The sequence below is a fragment of the Notothenia rossii genome (genome assembly GCF_949606895.1).
Source record: "Notothenia rossii genome assembly, chromosome: 4".
Lineage (NCBI taxonomy): Eukaryota > Metazoa > Chordata > Actinopteri > Perciformes > Nototheniidae > Notothenia > Notothenia rossii.
This window is the reverse complement of record NC_136902.1, coordinates 54,386,038-54,413,772: the sequence shown is the minus strand read 5'-3', so window position 1 is coordinate 54,413,772 and position 27,735 is coordinate 54,386,038. Positions and strand designations below refer to the sequence as shown.

At 40.4% G+C, this 27,735-nt stretch overlaps 2 protein-coding genes across 3 annotated transcripts; one reads left to right on the top strand and one right to left on the bottom strand.

The window, feature by feature from the left end:
- Nucleotides 1-356: 356 nt before the first annotated feature.
- Nucleotides 357-7,089, bottom strand: LOC307035392 (uncharacterized protein). 2 transcript variants are annotated; one of them, XM_079674619.1, is made up of 7 exons: nt 6,897-7,089; nt 5,577-6,445; nt 3,926-5,387; nt 2,603-3,184; nt 2,350-2,493; nt 1,483-1,738; nt 357-1,356 (listed from the first exon to the last, which is right to left on the bottom strand). In XM_079674619.1, exons 3-7 carry the CDS (start codon nt 4,673-4,675, stop codon nt 695-697), a joined length of 2,394 nt encoding a protein of 797 aa, XP_079530745.1. In that variant the 5' UTR covers nt 4,676-5,387; nt 5,577-6,445; nt 6,897-7,089; the 3' UTR covers nt 357-694. The 2 variants fall into 2 exon arrangements, with proteins under 2 accessions (XP_079530745.1, XP_079530746.1); XM_079674620.1 differs by having other exon boundaries at nt 5,892-6,445.
- Nucleotides 7,090-25,359: 18,270 nt separating this feature from the next.
- LOC307035395 (uncharacterized protein) lies at nt 25,360-27,522 on the top strand. The gene is made up of 4 exons (XM_079674633.1): nt 25,360-26,272; nt 26,372-26,438; nt 26,578-26,661; nt 26,800-27,522. Exons 1-4 carry the CDS (start codon nt 26,212-26,214, stop codon nt 27,185-27,187), a joined length of 600 nt encoding a protein of 199 aa, XP_079530759.1. The 5' UTR covers nt 25,360-26,211; the 3' UTR covers nt 27,188-27,522.
- Nucleotides 27,523-27,735: the final 213 nt, after the last annotated feature.

The following is a 27,735-nucleotide window of genomic DNA, read 5'->3' as shown; positions in this document are numbered from 1 at the left end:
TTTGTAGTGTTGAGTTGACCCTTAGCCCTAATAAAGTGAGTAATAACCTTGACACTTCTTAAACACATATCACTTAACAACCATAAATATTAATAATAAAGTGTCACATCACACACACTTACTCACAAACACGCATTCTCTCACAAACACGCATTCTCTCACAAACACGCATTCTCTCACAAACACACACACACACACACACACACACACACACACACACACACACACACACACACACACACACACACACACACACACACACACACACACACACACACACACACACACACACACACACTTAAGCAGTTACTGGTGCGTATTAATAATGCGTATTAATGAAAAAAATTGAAAATCAATCAAATAAATAACTTTAATGAACAATATGCTCTGAGGACTACAGCTTTCAAAGATCTGCTTCAATATAACATTCACCATATTTAAACACAATAACGTGTGTGAGGAGTGCATGTATGCACATGTCTGTGGGTGCGCCTTTGTATGGATGTTGTTGTTGTTGCAATCTACATTGTATCTAAGTGAATCATTTAAAACAATAACTGTAGGGGTGTACGTGTGTGTGTGTTTGTGTGTGCGTGTGCCTGCATTCGTCTGTGGGTGTGCCTGTGTGCAGTTGTTGCAATCTACATTGTATCTAAGAGAAACATTTAAAACAATAACTGTGAGGGGTGTACAGTCACAGAAGTCTCAGTTGTGAGGACTTATCTTCAATTATTTTCTCCAATTTGCAGAGCTCTTCTTTTTTTTCTTTCTGCCTTCTGCGAAGGGTATTGGACTTGATTATCAGTTCAGCCATTTTGGACCCAGCCTTTCCCTCAGCCTGCTCGGCCAACTTGTCCGCGTCCTTTTCCAGTGAGTGACAAACACGGCGAAGTACCTCTTCCTGTCTTCTGAGGTCCAGAAGCTCCTCCTCCACTGCCTTCCTCCTCAGAGCATGGGCAGCACTCTCTCTCTTTTTCTTTTCACTGTCAAGGTACAGTCTGTACTGGGATCTAGCTGATGAGGCAGAGGCAAGGAGCTCCTTTGTGAGGGGCACTTTCAAAACACCACCACAACTGTTGATCCTGTCACAAACTAGTCTCAGTGATTCCAGTGTGCGGTCATGGAGATTGCATGTCTCCACCTCTTTGTTCACTGAAAATCCTCTTTCCACAGTGGCTTGGCCATGGGAAAGAAGGAGGAGACTCTGGCAAAACTGCAGCAAGTCAGGGTAAGGCCTGCTGAGGGTTGTGTAGAAGAACACATCAAGGCGGTCCTTCAGTGGCTTGAAAGCCAGGAAACGTTCATCCCGTCCTTCCACAGAGGTCAACGATTCGAACTGTTGAATGATAACATCACCTACAATATTGACAAAAACATAATCATTAATGACATTTAAGTACATTTCAAAGTAGAACACCCTTAGAACATGGCCTTCATTTGAATGACCTTCCCTGTCCCTAGACATACTGTATTTTTTCTTACCAGCTGGAATGCCACCTGTCAATCTCTTTCCCTGAAGGAATGTCTGCACTACACTCTTCATTTGCTTGATGCACCACTCCGGTTCTTGGTGGATTTGTGTGGGATCAAGGCATGCAATGTGCCTAACCATTGGAACCTTTAGGGGGGATTTGTCTTGCAATTTCATGACAACCTTAACAAGGCACTGCAAACATTCTTTCCTGAAGGTTAGCAGAGAGAGCTCCCCTATCTTGCCTCCTGGTTTGCTCTGAAGGGCCTAACAAATAGAGAACATTAATGTTCATACAAGGATATTTATTTGTCACATATATAGAGATACTTGTGTAAAACCTGTGGGGAAAAGATGTTGGTTGTCTGCTCTCTGGGTGTGTGTGTGTGTGTGTGTGTGTGTGTGTGTGTGTGTGTGTGTGTGTGTGTGTGTGTGTGTGTGTGTGTGTGTGTGTGTGTGTGTGTGTGTGTGTGTGTGTGTGTGTGGGTGGGGGAGTGATGGGATATGTGAGTATAGTTCAGGATGAGTTCAGGATGCATAAACATTCACTGCTATGATTGGAAATTAAACTATGACAAGTTACACATTTAAAACAATCCTAACAATTTAACCAGAGTGAGAAAGAGGTTTGGTATATCCTCATGGCTGTGGTTCAGTTTAAGCCTCAATGCCAAAGGCCTGGTGGTGAAGACCACTGAAGTTTGAAAGATAACCATTAACAACCACACAATTACGATAGCTATATTGCTTACCACAGAGGTGGTTAAATAATGCCCAATGTTACTCATTCATTTTCTACCCTAATAGTTCGAAGTAACTATTTATTTGTGCCGACAGCACATTTCATGTATGACATTGAAAGTATCTGCAGTAATTACCTTGATGGCAGATTCAGCACCCAGGCCGATGTCCACATTTTTCAGAGCCACCCAGTTCTTCTCCTCAGACACCTGGATTGTGATAAGTTGCAGTGGGCTTCGGTCCTGTATAAGTTCCCTTTTAACAAATCGCCGCAGTAAAGCCTTAAAAGAACAACAAAAACCTTTTAGCAATCAAGTCACACCTGTCAACTGATACAGTTTAATCACATTCAAATAAAGACAGTTACTCTACAGGAATTACATTTCTTACCATCAGGAGTTCTTTCAGATCTTTAGCAAAAAAGGGCAGCACAGGCTCGTCGGTCTGATATTTGGTCAGGAAGGGGTTGAAGCTTCGTGCAACTGACAAGAAGAACTGGAGCTTTGGAATTATCAAATTATCATCCCGTGCTGCCAAAATGATATCATATGACGCCGTGTTTGGGTTTGTCACCTTTTTCTTCTGAACAGCATCAACATATGTTAAAAGCACAGGCCAAATGTCGACAGCTCTCTCAGCCACAGGGACATTTTCCACCCATCTGTGGCCACAGAAAGATCGGGGAAAGGTAGAAGATCCTGTGGTGGCGGTGTAATCTTCTCTACGGGCAGGAACATTGTGGAAGATGTAGTGCATAGCTCGCAACAGTTTGTCTACCTGCCATGTTGCGAATCCTGCCTTCATGGCATTGTGGAGGGTGTGCAAGCCACAACTGCCAACACTGATGAGTTGTGCATCCCCATGAAGCTCTGAATGTTCGTTCTGAAGGAGCTTCAGCAGCTTGAAGTTGACATTTGGGCCATCCATACTGACAGACAGCAGGTGTCTCAAGTTGAGTTGTGCAACACATTCCTGTGAATTGTCACAAAAAACAAAGTTTATTGAAAATTTTAATCTGTCCTGTGGTTTTTGGTTATTCATAAAATAGACAATAGATAGACAGTAAATACAGTGCCAGTAAGTATAAGTCAAACGTGTTTCCCCCTTTGTAGTACCAGTATGCATCTTTCAGAAATATTAACCAAATCCTTCATCAAAATGTGACCCTGCAAGGCGAAACCAGTCGCTTTGGTAAAATGTACAAAACTAAGTTATTGTTCTCATATGAACGGCCATAAACTAAGCTTTCCAACGATATGTATATTGAGGCTATTGCTAGAACAATCGTTAAGATAACTGTATCCAAAGTGGCATGGTTCTCCTGTCATGATAATGCTAGAAGAGGAGAAAATCACCTTTTTAAGCGGCGTTGACAAATGGTATGACTGCTAATGTGTTGCATCTTCACCGGGCTTAACAGTCAAAACGTATGTTTTTCCGTGATTTGTCCACGATATGAAATGATATGTAGACTGTATACTGTCAAATTATGCGAAAACATGAAATTCAACATTTTAACCCGGATGTTTGTTTACCGTGGATTTTCTCAAAATAGCATTGAGCGCAAAGCGACTGATATCGCCTTGCAGGGTCACAAAACACACCCGACACACACGTCGTGTAGGCTAAAGCTTAGGCTAACTATGACATAAACATTTTCAAATGGGCATATAACGACAATAAGAAAGAACAAACAAGAAAATATCAACTCACTTTAATGCTTTGCAGCAAGTCTTCAGCCCTTGCATGTCCAAGAAACTGTGACCCAAAATATGAAGACGTCACGCGGTCATCTCTCCAGAACCGAACGTGAATATCCATTTGCTTCTTCTTGGCGGACTGGTTCAGAGACTCGTCAAACATGACAACATATGGCCCAGAAGCATTGATGCTATTTATAAGAAGCTTCTTAAAATGTGGAGCAATGCCAAATCCAAGGATATACGATGTCTTATCTTTGCCACAAACAAAACTTTTGGCTATGTCGGAGTCAGTGAACATGTTTTCGAACAATTCCCCAATGCCCTCATTCGAATTGAATGAATGATGGTTAGCTGCTGTGTTCAGGCACCAGAGAACCTCAGCCCTGAGGGCTGATGTTTGTGGCGGTAACGTCTGCTGTTTGGCTATCGCAGCCGTGGTGGTGCTGGTGGCACTGGTTTGCTGCCGAGGTGGTGCGACTGTTGCTGATAAGTTGGCATGATCTGCCGCGATCTGTGTGGTGCTGCTGCTAGCATCGCAAAACAACGAAATCGGCAGCTGTCCCCCCCTCACCCGAAGCCGCTGCTGGTGTATAGCCGATCCACTGTGGGACTTGATAGCAGTAATGCCGTTCCAGGTAACATTTATAGTTTTTTTGCAGACACTGCAAAATGCTTCACGGTCATTTCCTATGACGGGTTTAAGCCAGTCTTTATATAAGGGGTCATCAACCCATAATTGCGAAAACTTGCACTTCCCCATTTCACACTAAATTTGCTCGAATTTGCTAACATCAGAAAAAGTAGACTGCAACTGTGGCAAAAGGCGGCTCTGCTAACGTCAATTGTTGGAAAAAGGCGGAAAATGTTGTAAGCGTCGCTGATAGGCTATGAAGTCCACACAGGTTACCTCTACGTCATTGCTATCAACTACGCCTCACTCAGGTCCTGTTAGCACCGTATATATTTTTAAACTACGTAGGCTAGATGAAATTCAAACATGCAGACACAAATAATAAGCAAACAATGGAAACTCATTATATATTGAGGCAGAGTTTTAAAAAAATTACTACCAAGTCAAATTGCGTTTGTTACCTTTTACTACCTTTCAAGGGCCTTAATTTGGGTAGATTCTTTTTACTACCTTTTACTACCTTTTACTACCGCGCGGACACCCTGATATAGCTGTGATTCAGCTTTATGCTCATCACACCTCCCTCAGAGACGGTCAGGCAGAACTGCGAGTCTTTGGTGCATTCAAGTAGACTGCGGTCTTTAGCGCTGAAAGGACACTTCATTTCTAAAATGCCAGGCTCATGGCAAGCACAGGTCACGACACCATCTGGGGATGCACCAATCCATGGCAGCTCTGGGTTGAGGATGAGCCCTGATGCTGCAACATTGATGTCTTCATGGTGATTTTGCAAAGCCACCAGGTAAGACTTTTGGCAGTGTCCTCGTTTTGTAAACCCCATCTGAGGAAAAGAACATGTTATTTTGGAAAAAAAACTCATCACTTTAAAAAGTCTCTAAAATACTGTTATTAGAATGTTAATATCTTGTTTTACCCTCATAATATCTAGTTACTCAAATATTGTATTTATTCATGATGAAGTAGTAGAAAGAATGTATGATTTAGTCTTGCTGCCTAAATGTATATATACCTTGTCGCTTCAGTGGAAAACTGAGAGGAGCGAGGATAGCAAACACTTTTAATCAAAGACGAAGAGCTCTCTGTCTTGGCTGCCTCATGGAAGGATGACGCAGTAACTCTCCCTGCTCTCTGCTCAAACCAGACCCTCGACCTACTCTGTTTCCTGGTCTTCTCCTCAACTAACAAACACTCAAAAGGAATTGAACTATCAAAAGAGCTGTAATTATCAGAAAGCAGTGAAGTTATTCTTAATGAATATAGTGATGTTTAGGATTTAGCATTGTGACACGCTTTTATTTTACCGTAAGCCATTTCTATTTCTTACCTGCTCTGGTGTGAGATTCAGCTCCTCAAAGACTTTGGCACCCTCCTCTAGCAGTGCAGGCAAATCCAGTACAAGTCTGCTGCTTTGATACAGACTGGTAAGGGTTGTTGGCAGATCCAGTTGTACAGTCTTTGGCGTGAATCTGTGGGAATGGCCTTCAATGACCGACAGGATAGCACTTTCCTTGGGCTTTGTCTCTTGTTCTTCACTTTGGTGGAGTTGTTCACAGAATAACTTGAAATCATCAGCAGATGGTGTCATGTGCTGAAACAGGTCTTTGGTTTGAACTTGTTCTTTAATGGCGAAGATGTTAGACACCTCATCGTACTTCACCATTTTAGTGCTAGGATGTGTCCATGTGCATGGCTTCTCTGTGCATGGTTTTCGCTCTTCTCAACAGCAGCTAAAACTGTAAACATAAGTGCTGCTGCGTGGGAACAAACCTCTCCTAACCCTGCCATGCATGTACAATGCGCCATCACCACTGTCCCGTCCTCCTGCACCACAATCCATGGAGATGTTGGTTTGCTGTTCAAAGCCTGGGAATGATTGACCTGTTAAGTGAAAAATGCAGTACATTAATTTTGTCATATAAAAGCTAAACTCTCCTGAGCTTGAAAAAATGTAAGATTCAAAGGTTTATTGTCAAATACAATAGCTACAGCGCAGATTGGCATTTAATATCTGAAGTCCCAGGCTGCTCCAAAAGTAGGCTACAACATACAATATCCTTAAGACATAAAAAAACAAGTAAAGATAGAGCAACACGAAATATAACAATAGTGCAAGTGACAGAGAATCGTGAAATAAACATGGACCTCTTGCTTATGTAGAAAAAAAAAAGAATTAATTTGTCATTGAAAGAAGAGTATGTTGCTTTAAAACAATATAGCTAGCTGGAGTTATGTTAGCTAGAAATACCATTTGCTAGCAAGCTAACATTATCACTTTAGACATAAATACAAATATAATAACACGGTTTATGATTGTTGTTAAATTACTTACCTTCGCTGTGATCTGTAAGCAATTCTAGAACCCTGAAGGCAGGAGAGACTGAAAAGAGTCAAGGGAAGCTTATAAAAGTTAACAGCATTTAATTACACAAAAGATGCGGTGGTGTACAAAATGAAATGTGCGAGTGGAGGCGCTCTCCACATCCGACCGGTCAGTTCAGGTCAGGGGGTCGAAGAGGTCAATTCTTGGCTTGCTCTTCCTGTTGTCATCTGAGGTCTTCTCCTATTGGCCGGCGTCGTCGGGGGGCGGGTCCAATGCAATTCCTGCCTTTTTCTGTAGCTAAATTACATCATTCTCGTGTCTGTGGTTATTTAAACATTCCCTAATAAACATTATTCAGCATCAATAAATGAGTGCTAATCCCAGTGTGCTCAGTGTACAACATCACATGTCATTTCACCTTGGTTCAAGGTTTGAAATCGTATGATTCCGCCAGATGCTAAATGCTAACCGGAAGTGACGAATTTTCAGAATAAAAGTGTTAAGCTAATAGTGAGAACTTTCGGTTTTTCAGAATAAAACGGATTTAAATCAAATACTGTATTTAATTCAAATTACGTCATATCAACATTGATTTTAATTTCTAACAATCCCTCCTTACATACCATTTAAGGTATGTAAATAATATTGAAATCAATGAGTTCTTCATCCGAACATTGCATGGTACATAACTCATAAAAGTAAAAAATACAAATAAGAATACATATTCATCATAAATATGAAGTTTTTCATTTGTGCATAACTTCTATCTTAAACCTTTAATGTCACTTCGCAAAATAGCAGCAATTAGCTTGGTATGGAAAACGTCTAACGCCCTCCTTTCACATCATAAATCATCTTCATATCTTCTTTTACAAAGTACAAGAAGGATTAAACTATCTAAAAATAGCTAAATATTACTCTTTATTTAAACAAGTCTAGCGCCATTCTATCGGTCTGTTTTCATCTAACTGTTTGTGTCATCATTTTACTGTGTCTCGGGTGCAATTTACGAATCTCTGCTGGCTCCAGTAGATATAGTTCTCTCCATCCACATTCTTGTTGGTTCTGGGACAGAGGAATAATAATTCAGAACCTGCTGATATTTGAATCTTACTACTTGGCATATGTTACAAACAAAAAACATCTTCATGGTGAACTAAATAAAATCCTTGTAATCTTTCTCAAATCTAATATAACAATGAACTATTCCTGTTTGTGGTAAAAACACACTAACATTATGTAATACAATTTCATTATGATTCAAAAACAACTAAAGTCATGATGATGTCAGAGTGAATGATTTCCTGAGTGTGTCTGTCCTGTAAGGTACGTCATTCTCTGCTTGGATCGTGTGCAGAAATCCCATCGATTGCACCTGGCAATACTGCTTCTACCTATCTATTATCAACCTGAAAAATGAATACAGAAATTCAACATACTTTCATCAAATGTCTTTCTATTATGAATTTAAATGAAATGTATATCCCCATAATGGCCTAAACAATAAAGTCTATGGCCTTTACTTCTTTTACCAGGCTAGTTACAAGATGTTGTCTAAATTAAATTCCATCTCATTACATTACTATGTTTTAGCTTAACTGTAATATGTTCTTTCTACATTTCAAACCTCAGGTACTTTAATATCTGTTGAAATATTACAAAATTGTTTCATTATCACAGGTCAACTTCTTCGGTATTCCATTCTGGAATTACATCTCTCACAGTAGCCCCTTGGCCACTGATTCTGCATCTGTGTTACCGGTTATAACTCAATCAATATTAGAAACATCTCAACATTCACCAAACAGTATATTATCCCTAGATATGGAGCAGATTAATCCTAAAACTGTCTTCAATGCTCAGTTTGAACATCTGGGTTGGGGCGGAAAGTTTCTTTCAATCCTTAAAAGAAAAATGTAAATTGTGAATTTTACAACCATATTGACATTTATAAATTATACACAACCCCCCCTTTTTACACATGAACTCATGTGTAATAAAATCCTGTAATGGGGAGGGGGAAACAACTTTCAGGTAAATATTGGTTAGGGACATAGCGAACATTCACAATTTGACATCCATTATTGTCATTTCCAAAGTAAACACTTCAGTGAAAATAAGTGTTTCTCTCCGTCTTTCAGGCCTAAAAGAAACAGAATCTTCAGATTTTAGTTTGAGTTTTACATTTGCAAACCGCCAACTCCTGTGGGAATAAAATATCATCAAGTAGATTAGAAACGGGTCACATGTCCGGTTTCCCCTTTTTATGGAATTTTTAGGAAATCTCTCGTTTCCCTTGGAGCTCCAAAATAATATGTTAGTCCAAAAACATGCTTGGTTAGTTATTGTTTTAGAATCAGTTACACTGATCACATGCCGGCATTCATTCACACTCACACTCTCTGGTTGTCACGTCAGGTTTGGTCAGGTACACCCCAGAGTCAGTCATTGACAGTGCTTTTGTCACACTGTCAGTCAGGGTCAAAAGTCATTTGGTCTCAGTCTTTTGGCCATGTCGTGCTCTGCAGAGTCTTTTCAGAGGTATTTCAGCATAGGCGGGTTCCCTTTATCTACAAAAATATGTCATATGTGGAGCGCCATTCCTTATTCATTCACGATTTCAACTATGATTTTCAAGATGGTTCTAACTTTCCATTTGGACTTCTGCCTCCCATCTTTCCTGAAACTTGGTACAAAACTCACTTCCTTATAGTACTACTACTACTGCAATTCATTTACACCTAATTAGTATTACAATGTCAAATAGATCTAATTCAGAAACTTGTGTACATAACTTATCTTGAGTCAAACCATTACTAGGATCTGTGTAGCTCTGCTATGTATTTCATAGCTCATCTATGTTCAATTCTGGTCTACTTAAAAAACAATGTTAAACTCTTTAGCAGTGTGTGGAACCTTGGGTGTCCGAACATGAAACAATTACTCCCTCCTTTATCAAGGATTTTAAAACAAAAGTCATTTCATATTTCCATCTGAAAGTCCTCCTATGGTAATAACTATGCTACAATGGAGAAATCAACACTTTAGATTGGAATACTATATTTGGCTTGGCACTAGCTCTTCCTTTAACATGATCCATACAAATACAGATGTGTCTTATAGAGTGGTTCCTAAAACTATCCTTTTAATGGTGATCAATATTGTAACAAATGAGATCACTACTTTATTCACACGTGAATAAAAATCTCTAAAAGAATAATTTGTTTACATGATGAAAAGATTGAAGAATATGGTTCTACTCTGTACTCCAAAACACCCACTGCTTAAAGGGTAGTGAATATTTCCATCATGTCTCCCTCAGTGTGATTTTCTCATTTTACTTTACCTCTTTACTGCTATTTTTTATTTACCAATTGATTAATTCATGGTTAATAAATCTTTTTGTCTTCACGTACTTATCAAGTCAATTCAAGTTATTTAAATGTGGTCTCTTTTATGTGCGTTTTGTGAATAAGTGTGTTTATGTGTAAACTCACTCATTCCCGTTATCCTTTTCTCCTCCTCTGGTTGTCTCAAGCCGTGACCCCGACCTCCTCACTTCTAATCGACCATGCCAACTCCTCTGATTTTGTCTTCTCTTCAGCCCATCAGCTCTTGAATCCATCCGCTGTAACTCTTTTAGGCAGCCTTTGGCCCAGTTACATCTGCAGCCCACATCATGCCACTATTCTTGCACTGCTTTGCATGTCATCTCCTCCTTTACAGTCTCTTCGCTGTTTTTATGGAGGGCGGATTCTGCTCTCAATCTTCACACTTTGCTCTTGCCAAATCTCGTGGCTCAGCTTGGAACTTCATGCCCGATCTGAGGGACTGATGAGAGTATCTCTGTATGTCAGCAAGCCGTTTGGTTCTGGATGCCTCAGGTGGAGATAGTTCTGGCTGCAGTTCTGTTGTTGTTGTTGTTGTTGTTGTTGTTGTTGTTGTTGTTATTGTTGTTTCAGCTCTGGTTCTCTGTCTGTTTGATGGAGAAGGAGGAGTCTCCTCTTGGGTTAGATCTTTTGTCTGCTTGGAGGGACGGGGTCGTAGCCTTTCTGACTCAGGGGGAGTCCAGGTCTCGGGACGCATTACCTATAAGAAGTCTAGCACACTGAGGTTAAATAAATCAAACCCTTTCCACTTTGTCTTTTTCTAATCATACTATCCGTCTTAGTTGTTAAATGCCATGTAAACAACACAATTAATGTCTACTAATGATATTACAAAAACTCCCTCTAAAAATTGTTTCATCCATTGTTACATATTTACCCAACCTGACTATCAGGAAACCATTTTCTCCCATAAATTGAAACACCTACATGTTTCAAGCATCACATATCCCACACACTACGAAAGAACATCTCCATATTTTCTCCAATATTCTAAATCCCACTGTTTCTTAGCACAATAATAAACCTGAAGAGCACACCAATCAGATCACAGTAATATAATTTGACTCAAGTGTAGGGCTATGTCTACTTTCCATTATACTTATTACTTTTGGAGATCATTTATTTATATTGTCTAAATTCCTTGTCTATGAGGTGCAAACAGTTTGAGTGTAAAAATGTGTTTTTCTCTATGTATTTACACTCTACGGATTCTTGAGTTTACTCATCTCCTGGTGCTGTCGTTGTAAAAATGTTCGATTCCTTATTGTTTTGAACCAGTTTTCCAAAATCAGTTCTAACTGCCGTGCCGTTTCTGGAAATGTGGCGGTACGGCTACACACTGTAAGTGGGTGCCAACATGTTCCTTTTTTAACTTTGATCCGGAGTGCATCTGCAGTGCGTTCTACAACTTCCCACGGTCCACTCCATACAGGTTGCAACAAGTTCATAATGTGGATTTTTACATTTACCCAATCCCCTGGTCCAACATAAATATTCGTCATGGCCCTGAAATATGCTTCCGCCTCAATTTTTCTCATATCTAACACTGGTTCTCCTCTGTATTGTGAGGTGATACCTTGTGGTGGATATTGCTGAGTGGGGCAATCTCTGGCCAAATGTCTACAATCACCACATATGAAGCAGCCGCCATCTCTTCTTCCTCTTGAGCGTTGCTTTCCTCTCCATTGTCCCTTTTGTTGATGCTGTATGGGAGTGTATACCTGTGCTTGCGACTGTACTTGGGTAGGAAGATACACAGGTATTTTCTGTTGCTGGAATTGTGTGGGAAGATACTGCTGTGCTTGTGGCTGTACTTGCCTAGGAAGATACACAGGTGTCTGCTGTTGAAGATACTGTGGTGCTTGTGGCTGTACTTGCGTAGGAAGATACACAGGTGTCTGCTGAACTTGGTTTTGTGGACATAAACTTCCTCCTCCGCTTTGTTGGTTCTGCATTTAATTCTCTGGTTCTTCCTGAGTTTGAACCGTTGGAGGTGTCCACCCTGCCTTCTCTGCTAGTATGGCCATCTGATTAGCTTCAGTATTTTTCTCAGCTATTTGTAACTTCACGAGTCTCCTCGCTTGGATTTTATCGTCCTCATCAAGTCCTGTTTTTTCCGCCTGGTGTCTGATATCGTGGTGAATGAGATGTTGTCTCCATTGTTCAGCGGGTTTATTGTCCAATCCCACCACTTCTTCCAGACGTGCCTGCACTGCTAGGGGAAGGGCTTTAATGACAGAGTTCTTCCACACCATTTCAATAGCTGGAGAAAGATCATGTCTTTCACCCGTACAAGCCTCCCACACTTCTTCACATTTCTTCAAGAATGCATGCATGTCTTCCCCCGGCTCCTTCATCAAGCTGTTGAGGGCATGAAAACTGCGTGTTGTCGGGTAGATGTGACGAATAGCAGCCCAATAATTCGACCTGATGTAGTTGAATGGAGTGTCATCTGGGTCATTTGTGCAATTGGCCTCGGAATCTATTGCTCTCACTTCAAGTCGTCCTTCAATCCGTTCGAGCAGGGCCCTCATGTCTCCCAAGCACAGGTGGTCTTGGGTTGTGTATCTCTCCAGATCAGTCACCCACTTCTGACCTCCTTTCGTGAGTGGAGGTAGCTTTGACACTAATGCTTCCATGTCCCTGTGAGTCCATGGTTGGTATTGAAATCCTCCTCTTCCAGCCGCTATCAATGGCATGGAGGTATATGCACCGGTTCTTTGTTCTTCTTGTTCTCTCCGTTGCCTATCTGCCATCATGTCCTGGAATCTTACATCTTCTTGTCGTCTTTCCGCCAGAAGTTGTTGGTATTTATCTTCCTCCCTTTGTCTTTCTGCAACAATGTCATTATGTGCTTCATCTGCTTTTCGTCTCTCTTCCATTCCTCTGTTGAGCTGCTCTTCCATTCTTCTGTTGAGTTCCTTTTCCATTATTCTGCAGAGTTCTTCCATTATTCTGTTGGATTCTTCCTCTCTTCTGCAGAGTTCTGCTTCCATTCTTCTGCTGAGTTCTTCCATTCTTCTGTTAGTCTCCTCTTCCATTCTTCTGCTGAGTTCTACCACATGTAAGCTGTTTGTCAATCCTTGGCTGGCATCTTCCAGATGGAATACCAGACTTGCAACCATAACTTTTCTTTTTTCAGCTCTGTTCATAGCAATGTTTTCAGGTCCATACCAAGAGGGTTGTCCGGCTTTGATCCATGCTTTTTCCTGTTGTAGGTATTCAGCATTCTCATGTTCAACTACAGCTTTTCTATGGGCTTCCGTTCGTCCAGGTTGATCATCTGCTGGAATCAATCCTCTCGTTTGCCACTGTTCTAACAGTTTCTCCATTTGGTTCCATGTCTTCTGTCTTTTACTTGAAACTGTTAAAGCATCTGATCTGTTTTTTACCCTTTCCTTGATATCTGCAGTTGAGCCTGGCTCTGCGACTGGTCTCAACATGGTGTCTTTTGGCGACATGTTTAAGTACTTGGATAATATTATTAAGTTATCAAAGATGAAAAACTAATCCTCTGAATAGTACCTTTGTATTCTTTATAAAAATATCCTATGTCACCTGAACTTAACTTTAAAATCTGGTTGTTTTTTTTGTTTGTTTTAAAAAACAAAAAATTAAAATGTTGTAAAACTGAAATTGGAAAATCAGAATCAAAATTAGACAAATTAAATTAACATTTTGAAATTGTGCAAATTTTCAAATCTGAATAAAGAAATAAAAATGAACAGGAGTTGACTTAGTAATATGAAAATAGGAATATGGTGCAAATCCAAATAAACCGTGTACAGTGTATACTCAAGTTTATGAAATTATGCAAATGTCATAAAATGAGTCAACTACAATACTTCAATTCAAAGAAACCACCTGTAATCTTTATCTGTGTGGTGAAGAATGTATTAACTGTAATACTTAGTATGTCCGCTATGGGAGCTGTTTTATTTTGAACTCCTCTCAAATGTATCAACTAGTACTTCCGGTTCATAAACCTACTTCCTGTTTATTTCCCCAAAATAATAAAGTTCAAATGACTTTCTTTGAAAAGCATTAAAAACAAAACAACTCAATCTACTCTCAACGTTCATCTACACCAGGGGTCGGCAACCCGCGGCCCTCGGGCCGCATGCGGCCCTTTAAGCCCTCTGCTCTGGCTCCCTTGAGTTTAGACAAAGATAAGAAGGAAATAAAATAAAAGTATTTGTAGGACTATTTATATTTTGTTGCATGGTTGAAAATGTTTCGTATCTTGTATTTTGAGGTGATACTGTGACACATAAATAAAAAAGAAAACGGTTTTAATTAGGTCAATTAAAATATGCGTCACATCCTTCTACGGTCCCGCGCGAGCGCCTTTTCCTGGAGGCGAATAACCTGACCCCCGACTCGATGAGCGAACTATGGATAAATCAAAGAAAAGTACCGGAGGAACAGAGGATTTAATTCTGTGCGGACAGAGTTATATGCTTTCACAGCAAACTATGCTGGTTTACCGGTATGTTTGATATGTGGAGAGAAGTTGTCAAAGGTGCTGCAGCCTTTACGTGTCGAGGAACAACACGGGAGAGGAAGACAGCTGACGATCTTCAGTCATAATTCAATGGGGTATGTCATTTATTTCAGAAAACAGTTTTTGTTATATTCCATGGAATGCTCTTAACGTCCCGATAGCAATGAATATATTAAATGCTTTGACAATAAATACATAAACAATTTAATCTCTGGAAGCCGTTGCGCTGTAAAAAGCACGACCAATCATTTTAGCCGGCCGGGCTAAAATGATTGGATGGCCTACCTGCCTGTCAGCCTTCCATCTGTGCACAAACTTATCTCGTGCCCTCATTGGTCATGTGTGCGTTCGTGTGTGTTGGAGGAGGGACTCTGTGACAAAGTCTGAAGGAAGAGGCATATTTGTTCCGGTTGTGTATTTTCAAATTCTAGCGCACTCGAGCTGGTTTTTCCATTCTTACCTACCTTTAACTCTTTTTAGGGTGCAGCTATATGTTTTATTTATTTCAAAGTGGGCCCATTTTAATAATATTTTTTTTTCCTTCAAATGTGCAGATGACTCCTCAAGTGCTGTGTTTAATTTATTTTAAAGTAGGCCTGTGTATTATTTCTAATTCTCCTTATAGGAGTTCTTTGTTTCTTATTAGAGGTTAACAATTTTATATAATGTAATAAATAGCCTAATAAATGCAAAAAAAAATTAGTTTTGGTCTGATATAACAATAAATACAACTTTATTAGCTATCAAGCTATGAAATATGTTTTGCGGCTCCAGACAAAAAAATGTTTTGGAAAAAGGAGCAAAATGGCTCTTTTGGTCAAAAAGGTTGCAGACCCCTGATCTACACCATCCCTGTGTATTTAATCAGTAATTACCGGTTGTATCTTTACTCAAACTAATTCACCATCTAGTAATGCCAACTGACTAGCTAACTAGCTTAGCAGTATAGCATACACCTCATGTGACTGGGGGAAGGGGAACACTCAACATGTGCAAATTAAAACCACACTGCTTGACTATACAAAACAACACAATCTTCATTTATCTTCGCTCTAAATTCTATAGATGCTGACCTTAAAAGCTGATCTCATACCAATCTTTTACACAATCGTTTCGGCTTAGAACATCGCACAAAAATATACTTTTCGGCTAAAAAACTCCACACAATATACTTTATTAAACCAGACTACACCGGTTTAACACATCAAACATATAGACTAACACGAATGGACCCAGTCCAGTGTAAAACGGATCAAGTCTGGTACCTCCCCAGAAGTATTTAACACAATGTGGACCCAGTCCTATACCGGATACAATCTAATGCCTCCCCAGAAGGTCTTAATCTGAGTAATATTCACATTACTCGGGCGGCGCCGAAGATACAACAGAGACAATAAAAACACTATATACAATCTCCACACCACTCGCAATCACCATGTTATCACAACAGATCAATATACAAATCACTACCAACGCCTGCACCTAATGTAAGTTATTTTACTATACAGTTTTTGAATTGAACAGGTAACTGTCTCACCTTTCGTTTAGGCCCAGCAAAAAACTCCAGCAGTGAGTCTGTAGCCTGTCCTCCCTTTCTGCAGCCTGGTGTGAAGCTAGTTAGCTTGCAGCCTGGTTTGAAGCTAGTTAGCTTGCAGCCTTCCCCTCTACTCAGCTCTATCCTGCTTCAGGCCCACCCAGGGACGCCAAATTGTAAGCAATTCTAGAACCCTGAAGACAGGAGAGACTGAAAAGAGTCAAGGGAAGCTTATAAAAGTTCACAGCATTTAATTACACAAAAGATGCGGTGGTGTATAAAATGAAATGTGCGAATGGAGGCGCTCTCCACATCCGACCGGTCAGTTCAGGTCAGGGGGTCGAAGAGGTCAATTCTTGGTTTGCTCTTCCTGTTGTCATCGGAGGTCTTCTCCTATTGGCCGGCGTCGTCGGGGGGCGGGTCCAATGCAATTCCTGCCTTTTTCTGTAGCTAAATTACATCATTCTGGTGTCTGTGGTTATTTAAACATTCCCTATTAAACATTATTCAGTGTCAATAAATGAGTGCTAATCCCAGTGTGCTCAGTGTACAACATCACATGTTATTTCACCTTGGTTCAAGGTTTGAAATCATATGATTCCGCCAGATGCTAAATTCTAACCGGAAGTGACACATTTTCAGAATAAAAGTGTTAAGCTAATAGTGAGAACTTCCGGTTTTTCAGAATAAAACAGATTTAAATCAAATAGTGTATTTAATTCAAATTAAGCCATATCAACATTGATTTTAATTTCTAACAGATCACATGTAGGTGTGTCTTCTCCACATGCCATATCTTGGTGTCGTTCACCCGGCAACGGCGTATTGATAGGCATCTGTACTCTTAAAAGCCTTCAGGCTCTCTCCGGTGAATGGAGATGGATTGTGAACAAGATAAATATATATGTTGGGGAAGAAACTTAGCCGAATTCAATAAACAAAATACGGTTGGAGGTAACAAATAGGGATCGCATCCAATAATCGCCGTCTTTAACAAATATCTCTCTCTCTCTTTTTCCCGTTTAAATGCGCTGTGTTTGCTGCCATGACGAGTGTAAACAAACTGTCAGTCGGTCACAAAGATGGCGGCGGGCATTCCGGAAATGACGTACTTGGTACCCATGAATAGAGTGGCGAAGTCCCTCCCCTTCCGGTGGACCTACATGGGACCTTATATCGGAAAAATAATGTATTGAAGTCAATGGGGAGAGAACGATTGTCTTTCGATCCCGTTTGAATTGTGCCACGAATTACACATATGATGTTTGTCAATTTAAAAGATAATTTTGCAAGTCAAAAAAATTAAAATGTGTCGTAAAGGCGCTCAATGAACTACAACTCTGGTCTTGCACACCTCCCCAACACCAAGATGGCCGTCACGTTGGTACATTTCACCTCTTTCTTTCAGAATGAGGCGAAAAGTATTAAAAGAGGTGAAAATCACTACAAGTCTGGGCATGTTGAGAGCTGTACATACGAAAAAGGGGAGTTAGTCGGTTCCGTAAGAGCCAGCATGCAGGACCGGCTTTACAAGGTTTCGGTGAGTTACACGAGTGTAATGTGTAACGTTAATGTCAGCTAGCTAACATTAGCTAACAAGGTACACTCTCGTGTTTTATTTTAGTTGCTCTTCGAGAACGAGCAAGAGGTACTATTACTGGTATGATAACAACCTGGTACAAAGCACACAGGCATCTTGTTAAAGTAAGTTAGTACAGTAAGTAAATGTATTTTTAGCTATCTGGAGGGAATACATCAGTTATGACAGCACTTACTCTGGGATTTGTAGTCTTTCTAGTTGCGTATTTTTCATAGTCTTATATTTCAACAGTTTTAAGACAAACTTTGAATTGTTTGACATGGAAAGGATTTTTTAAGATTGACAAACAACATATGTGTAATTCATGGCACAATTCAAACGGGATCAAAAGATAAGTTTTCTCTCTCCATTGACTTCAATGTATTATTTTTTCGGAATAAGGTCCCATGATGCGGAAGTAAGTGGGCGTGACTTCGCCACTCTATTTGGAGCAGGCTGGAGTAGGCGGGAGTTGAACTCTGACGTCACTGTCGAGCCGTTAGTGGCCGACTCCGACTACTAAGGGCTTCTCGGCAACTCTGCAGAATCCTATGGGTGACGTCACGGACCCTACGTCCATCTATATATACAGTCTATGGTATGAATACACTAGATCCAGTATATCTAGTGTATTCATACACACTGTTAATACTGCTCAAAGGCTGCTGTGTATATCTAGTGTATTCATACCCCTCACTGTTTATTCATCATTCACTTCATTCTATCTTTTATTCTGTAGATTATGTACATTACTTTTCACTTTACTGCTTGTTGCACTCCTGGTTAGAAGCTAAACTGCATTTCGTTGTCTCAGTACCTGTAATCTGTGCAATAACCATAAAGTTGAATCTAATCTTGAGCAGGAACAAATGTATTTACTTAGTACATATCTGACATTAAAGATTAAACACATTTGTGTATTCTTCATAAATGCAAACCGAGTCAAGCCGAGTCCGGACTAGGTGGCGGTATACACCTTAAAGTTGTTTGCAATCCGCCAAAAAACCGAGAGAAGAAGAAGAAGAAGAAGAAGAAGAAGAAGAAGAAGAAGCCAACTCCGAGGTTGCGTTCGGATAGTTTAAAAATCAGCTCCTAAATTCTAACCCTATCTCCTATTCCTTGACCTCTGAGGGAAACGTCACGGGGTTAAGGGATAGTGGATAGGAGAATTCAAAAGGATTTAGGAGAAGAGACTGTGGTACTTTAGAGAATCCAACTACACTTTCACTATCCAACGTGTTTATGATGCGCCAGCGGACGTCATAAATGTGCGTCGGCTGCTGTGGGGAAACTATGGAAACTACAGTTTTCTATACAGCGGACTACAACATGGATGTTTAATAAGAACGACGGACTCATCTAGAGACTCTGCACCGTGCTCTGATGCTGTTGCTTTATGCTTTATGAACAACAGAGAAACATATTCTTCATGACCAAAGTTGGAATTGAAATAAAAAAGTGAAACTTATGCTCATCACCCTCTCCCTCCGGTTCACATTAATACAAATGATCCCAATACGTATGATTGTATGAACTATGAAAATATCTTAAAATCAATACAAATGTATGTATTATAAACGTTAATCTTTAACACCTATCACTGTGTATATCACCATTCAAACATCTTTTAAAAGTTGAACAAACCCCACACAGCTCAGTGAAATGTTGACTTTATTTGATAATTTCAGTAAAAATTAACATTCATATTTCTCTTTTTGATTATAATACTGATGAACATTCAAAACAAAGCACTTTGGCAACTTACCAAATACATTTTAAAATGCTTAATAATAGGGGTGCACCGAATGGGAAATTCTTGGCCGAAACCGATACCGAAAATAGGAAACGGTTGGCCGAAAACCGAATGCCGAAAGGCCGAAAATGATTAATAGAAATATATATATATATATATATATATATATATATAATGTATACATTTTTTACCAATGTTGTTCAGCTGCCTGATTATGGAAAAATAAATGATTATGGCAAAACTTAACTTAAATAATAATCACTATTATGGGTCCATAAAACATTTATTCAGCACTTTTGAATGCATACAGTACATTAATTCCAAGTCAAGTGCATTTTCTTTTCTCTGTAGGATAACTACAACAAAGTGCATTCAGAACAAAGCCAAGGTGCTTTAAAATAAACATCTAGGCCAGTAGGCCTACAACAAAATAGTGTAAATAAAGACTGTAACAGCCAGGCCTTCAACAACAACAAATGCACCTATAAGTACATGCATACAAATGTGCAAACTGGATAAATCCACATGAATGTAACTATTTACAAATGAAATTACAATTGAATTTCAAGAATCTGTAAATAAGGCTGTCTGTCCTCATAAGCAAAGTAGTAAAAATTGTATAAAGACACATAAAGTGAAAACTGGATACAAAATCCACAATCAATTACAAATTAAATTACAATTTCAAGAATCTGCAAATAAGGTGGTCTGTCCTCATGAGCAATGTAAACAACATTGTATCATTTAGATTCCGAAAGTACAATATATTGAACACTGTGCTGCTGTCATTTCCCCCTAATGATAACCTGAGATGGTGAATTATAACCCACAATGAAAATTGTTCAGGAAAGTGGGTATAGAGTAGACATGTAGAACTAGATAAGCTTATGATAAGCCAGCCTTGTCTACTTATTAAGGAAAAGTGGGAGGTTCTTTTTAATGAACATTAGCTTCTCTGCTTTATCAGCCATAAGTCCTCTTCTCATCAAGCACATGAGAGGCAGCGCTGAACAGTCTCTCGCTGTCAGTGCTTGTGATTTGATCTTACTCTGCATATTTGTCCGGGTGTTTTGATTTCAAGTGGTGGAGTAATCCCGAAGTGGTGAAAGTCTTTGCAGTTACACCCCCTCGAGAAATGTCAGCTGAACACGTTTTACAAATCGCAATCCACGCCTCTTTCTCTGATATTTTTTAAATATCTCCAAGCGGCAGACATGTTGGCTGTGAGCCAGCCGCGAGCATGGTTGCCTTTTTAACCATTTTCGGCCGATAATTTTCGGCGGCCGAATATTCGGTGCATCCCTACTTAATAAGCACCGTAACTTTCATGATATAATTTTTCCGTCATAATCGTTTGTGTCCGTGAACGGCCGGCTGTTGTGTGACGTCAAATGCTGCGGCTGCAAGGCATTGTGGGGCAGCATTTTCTCCTCTCCTTTCGGTTAGGGAGGTCCAGTGGTTCCTAAGCTAAAGGAGGTTATAAAGGAAGTTTGAAACCTCCTTTCCTATCATTCTAGATCTAGAGAATTCGAACGGCACTTATCATGGCTGCCACTGAGGGACTTCCGGGTCATTTCACTCGGTTAGGAAAGTTCCTAAGCTAAATGGACTATTCGACCGCAACCCGAGCTGTCCGACTTCAGGCGAGCTTTTTGAGACCTCCCCCGGCTGCGATCGGCTATTCTTGTCTACTTTCGAGGCGAGCCGCAGCTCGTCTCAAACAAGCCTACTAAGAGTTAGACGGTCACCTTACACACTTAGCTATTTTATCTACCTCTGGAACAATCTAAACTAGTTATAATTGTTTATTCTTCACTCTCGGGTCACTCATTACTGGATCAGTGAGCTGCATGAGACGATACTGACAGGCTGTCAGGAGAGAGAGAGAGAGAGAGAGAGAGAGAGAGAGAGAGAGAGAGAGAGAGAGAGAGAGAGAGAGAGAGAGCTTCCACTCACTTCTCCCGTGTTATTATCCAAAGTGAATGTAAACTTGAATAATGTACTTCATTTGAATGTAATACTTATGTTGGTTGTTGTTTGTGGAAGCGCCAGTGAATGAGCCCCATTAACTGAGTTTTAAACATCACTTTAAATGGAAGATCCCCATAGGCCCCGCCCACTCGATCTGATCAGCGATCGGTATCGGCCGATACTGATTCCGGTCCCTAAATTGGCGATCGGAGCATCCTTATTATTAAGTATTTTGTTTTTTATGTTAATGTGTCTGAGAACTGTTGTTTTACGCTTCATAATCAGCTCAAATCTGGGGAATCAGTACTTCCACAATATTGACTTAAGAACAACAATTGAGTTTGGTTACTGTTGGGAAAAATATCACTCGTCACCGGCTTGGTCTTCAGTATAAGGATACATGTATTTATTATCCTTGCAAGAATGGAAGTAGTCATCACACACAGAGGTTGCATGCAAATAGTTCCCAGAACAGTGTCCTTGACATGCTCATATATAAGAGAGGGTATCACAGTCACAAGATGCAGAATACCGGTTCAAAGCAGTATTCAATGTTTAGTTTAGATTAGCTAAGGCCTGCATAAGCAATAAACATGACAGTCATATGTTTATCTCCATAGAGGCTGAATCATCATGTTAATCGTTGTCACATAGCTATATGCCTAAAACAGTGTGTCCTGACGCTCTTCTAGGTAATCATCCGGTTATGTACACAGCTACGTAGGGCCTTTGTTGTCATGTGCTACTCTGATATTGGAAGAGCACATTCAGTATTTCCCCAACAGTTACATTCTACCACTGTACCAATGGAGCCCCTTTTTCCCCAATTATCTCTTTTTAGATTTCTATAACGACACTTCACCTTGTTGATTTTAACATCAAATGAACCTCTAATTAACATGTTTTAGACTTGAAGACGATCCCACATCTAGGCATCGCAGTAGCTGATAACTAATGACCATTGTGAGCTGTGAACCCTAATTTAATTTAATTTGATTGCATGTTGTTGATGATATTGGTGATGTTTTTAATGTTGTTAATGATGTCAGGACTTATGTCCCAGATGTTGCTGTATTATTGTTGTATTATTGTTGTATTGTTTTTAAGTGTCGGACCCCAGGAAGAGTAGCTTTTGTCGAGAGCAAAAGCTAATGGGGATCCTTAATAAACATACAAAACATAACATAGCTGGTTCTGGCCTGCTACCAGTATGAGTTAACACTGGCTGTGAAACGCACTCTGAAGCAGAGTCCTGCATCGGGTCGGGTACCCGACGGGTGACCCGCAAAAAAGGTGATTCGCGGGTGGTATTTTTTCAAACACTTTTTTCCGGGTTCGGTTCTGGGTAAAACAAAGATGATGCGGGTCGGGTAGCGGGTGTTGCATAATAAATATATTTAAATAATAATAATTTAGTTTAATGTTTAAATCCTCAGACCTCTCCCCCGCGGGACCGTGCATAATCATAACCTCTGCAGCGCATCAATCTGCTTCTGAGCGCGCCACATTCTGAATGGCTGAGGTGAAGTTCTCTAGCGGAGAATACAGCATTTTCCAACACTTCCTGAAGAGCGAAATCCAACGTCTGGGAGACTTTTGGTGTCCTCCTAGATGGAGAGAATAACCAACATCCCACGCTTTTTGAGAGAAATATGCAACTGCGTGTGTTAATAATTGCACGTTTTCACTGCTCATATATATATGCGGGTTCGGGTCGGGTTGCGGATCCTGTGCCGACGGGTCGGGTCGGGTTGCGGAACTAATTGGTAATATGTGCGGGTAGCGGGGCGGGTTCGGTATTGCACGTCGCGGGTGCGGGGCGGGAGCGGGTCTTGAAAATCAGACCCGTGCAGGACTCTGCTCTGAAGTGATGTAGGGCCTACACTCCTCTGGAGCACAGATGGTCGGAGCCAGTGGCAGGATCTGTACCTTCATCTGTCATTGAGGAGCATCGCTTCATTAACTAAGCAATGTAATGATGTAAGTAAACTTTGAGTCCTTTAAAGTGTCTGGCAGACTAAAAGCTTTTCACATTTGGAGCAGCAAGGAGCAGAGGTCACTCATTTCATTTCACATTAAAGTTTGATCTTTAGAGAGATTAGTATAACTTACAATAAAGCAAAACCATCACCAGGTCCAAAGGGGGTGAAGAGCAGGTCAGAAGAACACATTCAATTTGAGTAGAAACCGGAAGTAGTTATGTAGCAGAAACAGCATACATTTCTTCAGGAGCCATCAATACCAGGATCCAGGTAATCACCTCTAAAGTTGAAGTATAAGGAAAACACAGACACTCATCACCGAGGTATCAATATCAATCGATCCAGCAGAGCAATAGTACAGAGCCCCCTAGGGGACATGGAGAAGAAACAACATTTTTTTTTTTTTTAAATGTGTTTTGCGAGATCTCGCTTAACCCCGTTGCAGTTTGTAAACGGTCCCTAAACACTCCTCTCCCTACTCCAGCTGCAGATTGTGACCAATTCTTGAAGTTTAGCTTGGAGTCGGATGACGGCGCGTATCGAACTGTTCTGATAAAAACTACTCTGTAGCTCGTTGTCTACCTTGCTATGATTGTAAAGTCATGTTGTTTGTATTTTTACAACGTTATGTTCATGAGATATTGATCAGCGAAATTCGAATCTGTCAATAACTCAGCTCAGAGTATGCTTTGCGACGTGCATGTCCCCTCGCTCTGATAGTTCTCTTGAGGTGTCTTTCACTTATGTGAAACCCGTGCCTATTGCCAAGCTATATGTTATATCTTTATATTTAAGGCCAAGCTCAAAGTAAAATCGATGAACCGCTCCATTGTTGTGGTTTCTGTGTTGCCGAACTGACCAGGAAGTACATTGAGCTAAATGAAAAGTTTTGCGAGATCTCGCAAAACATTTTTATTTATTTTTTTCAAATATTTATTTTTTTCTTCTCCATGTCCCCTAGAAATGTATTAGTACAGAGGCCTACTTCTTCCATGTTTAATAACCTTAGTAAACACTTTCCTGATGAGTTTATTGTCTCAATCAAGTCTTTTTTGGTACTTCATGATGTTCATTTTGTAAATGATGGTCCCATTTTTTTATTTAACCTTTATTTAACCAGATAAAAAGCATTGAGATAAAATCTCATTTACAATGCTGACCTGGCCAAGAAGGCAGCAACGTTACACATAACACATAACACAAACATATAAAATACAGAGAACATAACTAAGAAAACAAAAGACGAAAAAAAGCAGTTACTACATTGTGCACATTAGGACAGTAAGAAAGGCACTACTTATTACTGGAAGAGCAGCTGGTGGTAAGGACTTCTGACAACTTCAATTTAAAACAGGCTATAGAAACAAGTGCCGTCAGTTTGAGGCGTGATTGAAGGTCATTCCAAGACCAAGGACCATAATAAAAGAGACTCCTTTTTCCAGCCTCAGTCCGCACAGCAGGAACCTGGAACCGTATCAAGGCACTGGATCTGAGGTTGTAAAAGTCACAAACTGGAGCAAATCTGGCACATATGTAGAGTGGAAGATTTCCTAAAATGGCTTTATACATTAATAAAAACCAATGCTGCATCCTACGCATAGTGAGTGAGGACCATCCAGTTAGGCTATACAGTGTGCAATGATGAGTCCTATAGGGTGCATTTGATATATAACGCAGTGCAGCATGGTAGAGTGCATCGGCGTCGCGAGACCCTTTTCACGGGGGCACGTGCCCCCCTGTAGATCTGAGGTGGCCCGGTATGCCTGGGTCACTGATTTTTTTATTAATTTATTAATTTATTCAGGGTTCGAAATGGCGACACGCCCGCACGCCCGGGTCTAGTAACTTTCCTATCGGACTAGTAACTCTATGCACTTGCCTGCCCGTGTGTCTGGTAACTTTATAACCCCTTTGCACGGAGCGTCTTTTACAAGCATTGTGGCCGTCAATGCGAACTCAATTTTGCTACTGTAAACCTCTCTTGCACAGCATAAGACTAGTCCTATTCAGCACACGCTGCTTTCATTTGTTTATTCGAATGTTTTTTGTCCCTTCTGATAACCCGTAGTGTTGATGCGTGTTTTGCCTTGGTAGTTCAGGATACCATGAAATAAAGCTTGCGGTCAATCTGGTAAGCAACGTAATTTTACGATGAACATAATCTTAGTTTTAGAAGTGAAGGTCACACAGGAGTAGGCTATATATTTTAATGAGTTTGCCTGGAAGCTAATCGTATAGGCTACACTGTTAAATGTTATGTGATTTGTATAAATAGCACTTTTTAATAATTTATAAAACATAATAGACTAGGCTAAATGGATGGAGATGTGAATAGCAGTGACATGCGCTGAGGTTCGTGGCTGGTGAGGCACTGACAGTTTCAGTGTCAGATTTAGAAATATATAAACCCAAGTATCTTAAATCACGAAATCTATTATTGAGGTGAAACATTTTCAAAGAAATGTGGCTTTGAACGTGAGTAGTCGATGGAGTTATCCTAACCGTCTTTTGAAACATACCTTTTAGCTCCGGCGTTGGTTTCCCATTATTTATCACTTCACGATTTGATTGATTTGATAGTATTCTGTATTTTAGTATTTAGTATCTTGTAAATGGACATCAGAAAGTTATTCGCTCGGAGCAGGGATAAAGCAGCAAGGAGAAATGAGAGAGGTAAGCTAGGTAACAAGGCAACCCAAACCACTTTTAGGTAACAACCCACACGTTGAGTTCACCACTGGTCACTAGCCTAACAGTTACATATCTGTCCAGACAAAGAGGAGCAGCAGAGTGTCGGAGGAGGTGAAGGAGAGAGGGATGTTGATGAGCACGAGCAGAGGTGATATGGCTATTAATTTAATATTAATTAGGAATAACTGCAAACAAGTTATACACAAGTGACCTTACATCTGCATATGTAAAAATGTAGATAATGAAAATGCAGACATTAGACTGTAATATGTTCATGTTGTTTCAAGACTCAGTGCAGCAGAGTGCAGAGGAGGAGAGGAGGAGATTGAAGGGACACAGGAAGGGATGACACTGAGAGATGACACTGACAGGTGAGAGTGAGACTCAGCTGACAATGTAGTTAGCTACTGTAAATGTCCCTACTTATAGATGTGATGAATGTTATTTGAACTTTTAATGGTTATCTGAGGTAACTATTGAGCATATGATTTTTTTGTACGTTGCACCAGACTGGAGAGTCAGAGGGCAGAAGAGATTGAGCTGGTTGAGGCAGGGGAAAGGCAGAGAGAGAAGGAAGGACAACAAGAGACAGACAGGCCGGAGAGATCACACCCCAGAGATGAGACTGCAAAACAGTTGCCACAGTGGCAGAGAACATTAGACTGGGGGCAAGAGAAAAAAGCAGTGTCCACAATCTTGAGGGACATACAAGTGATCTTGGGGGAAAGGAGTCTGGCCCAAACCAAGTTAAGTTGTCAAAATATCCCCAGCACAACTTTGGTGCAAAGAATCGATCATTTAACGCCAACTGGTTTGAAAGCTTTACATGGCTGGAATATTCCAAGGCTAAAGATGCAGCGTTTTGTTTTCCCTGTAGAATATTTGGGAAACATTTGAAGAATGACACCTTTGTAAACACTGGCTTTCAAAATTGGAAAAAAGCTCTGGATGTCTATAGAGAGCATGAGAAATCACCAGCACATAAGGCAAGCATGCAGTCTTGGTGTAGTTATAAAGCCAGTGAGGCTCATGGCAGTGTTGTCGACCATTTGGATTCTGCCAGTGAGCATGAAATAAAAGAGAGACGGGAGTACCTCAGCCGGGTTGTGGCTGTTACCAAGTTTTTGGGAAAACAAAATATCCCATTCCGTGGCCATGATGAGGGCATGTCCAGCGACAACCAGGGGAACTTTCTGGAATGCATGAACCTCTTGAAAGAGTTCGACCCTTTCCTTCAGACATATTCAGCACCATCACACACTACATACTTGTCACCTTCATCACAAAATGAAGTAATTCAGTGCTGTGCCCAGGAGATAACAAAAGCTATCAGTAAAGACATTAAGGAGGCTGGAATGTTTTCAGTGATGGCTGACGAAGCAAGAGATGGCAGCACTGAGCAGCTCGCTGTGTGTGTCCGATATGTTGCTGGGGGGAGTGTGCAA

Coding starts and splice junctions, on each gene's coding strand:
- LOC307035392 (XM_079674619.1), bottom strand. CDS start 4,675: ATGGGGAAGTGCAAGTTTTCGCAATTATGGGTTGATGACCCCTTATAT. Junction 1,739..2,349: donor GTGCTGAATCTGCCATCAAG/GTAATTACTGCA, acceptor TCTATTTGTTAG/GCCCTTCAGAGCAAACCAGG. Junction 1,357..1,482: donor GACAGGTGGCATTCCAGCTG/GTAAGAAAAAAT, acceptor TCAATATTGTAG/GTGATGTTATCATTCAACAG.
- LOC307035395 (XM_079674633.1), top strand. CDS start 26,212: ATGGACATCAGAAAGTTATTCGCTCGGAGCAGGGATAAAGCAGCAAGG. Junction 26,439..26,577: donor GTTGATGAGCACGAGCAGAG/GTGATATGGCTA, acceptor TGTTGTTTCAAG/ACTCAGTGCAGCAGAGTGCA. Junction 26,662..26,799: donor CTGAGAGATGACACTGACAG/GTGAGAGTGAGA, acceptor ACGTTGCACCAG/ACTGGAGAGTCAGAGGGCAG.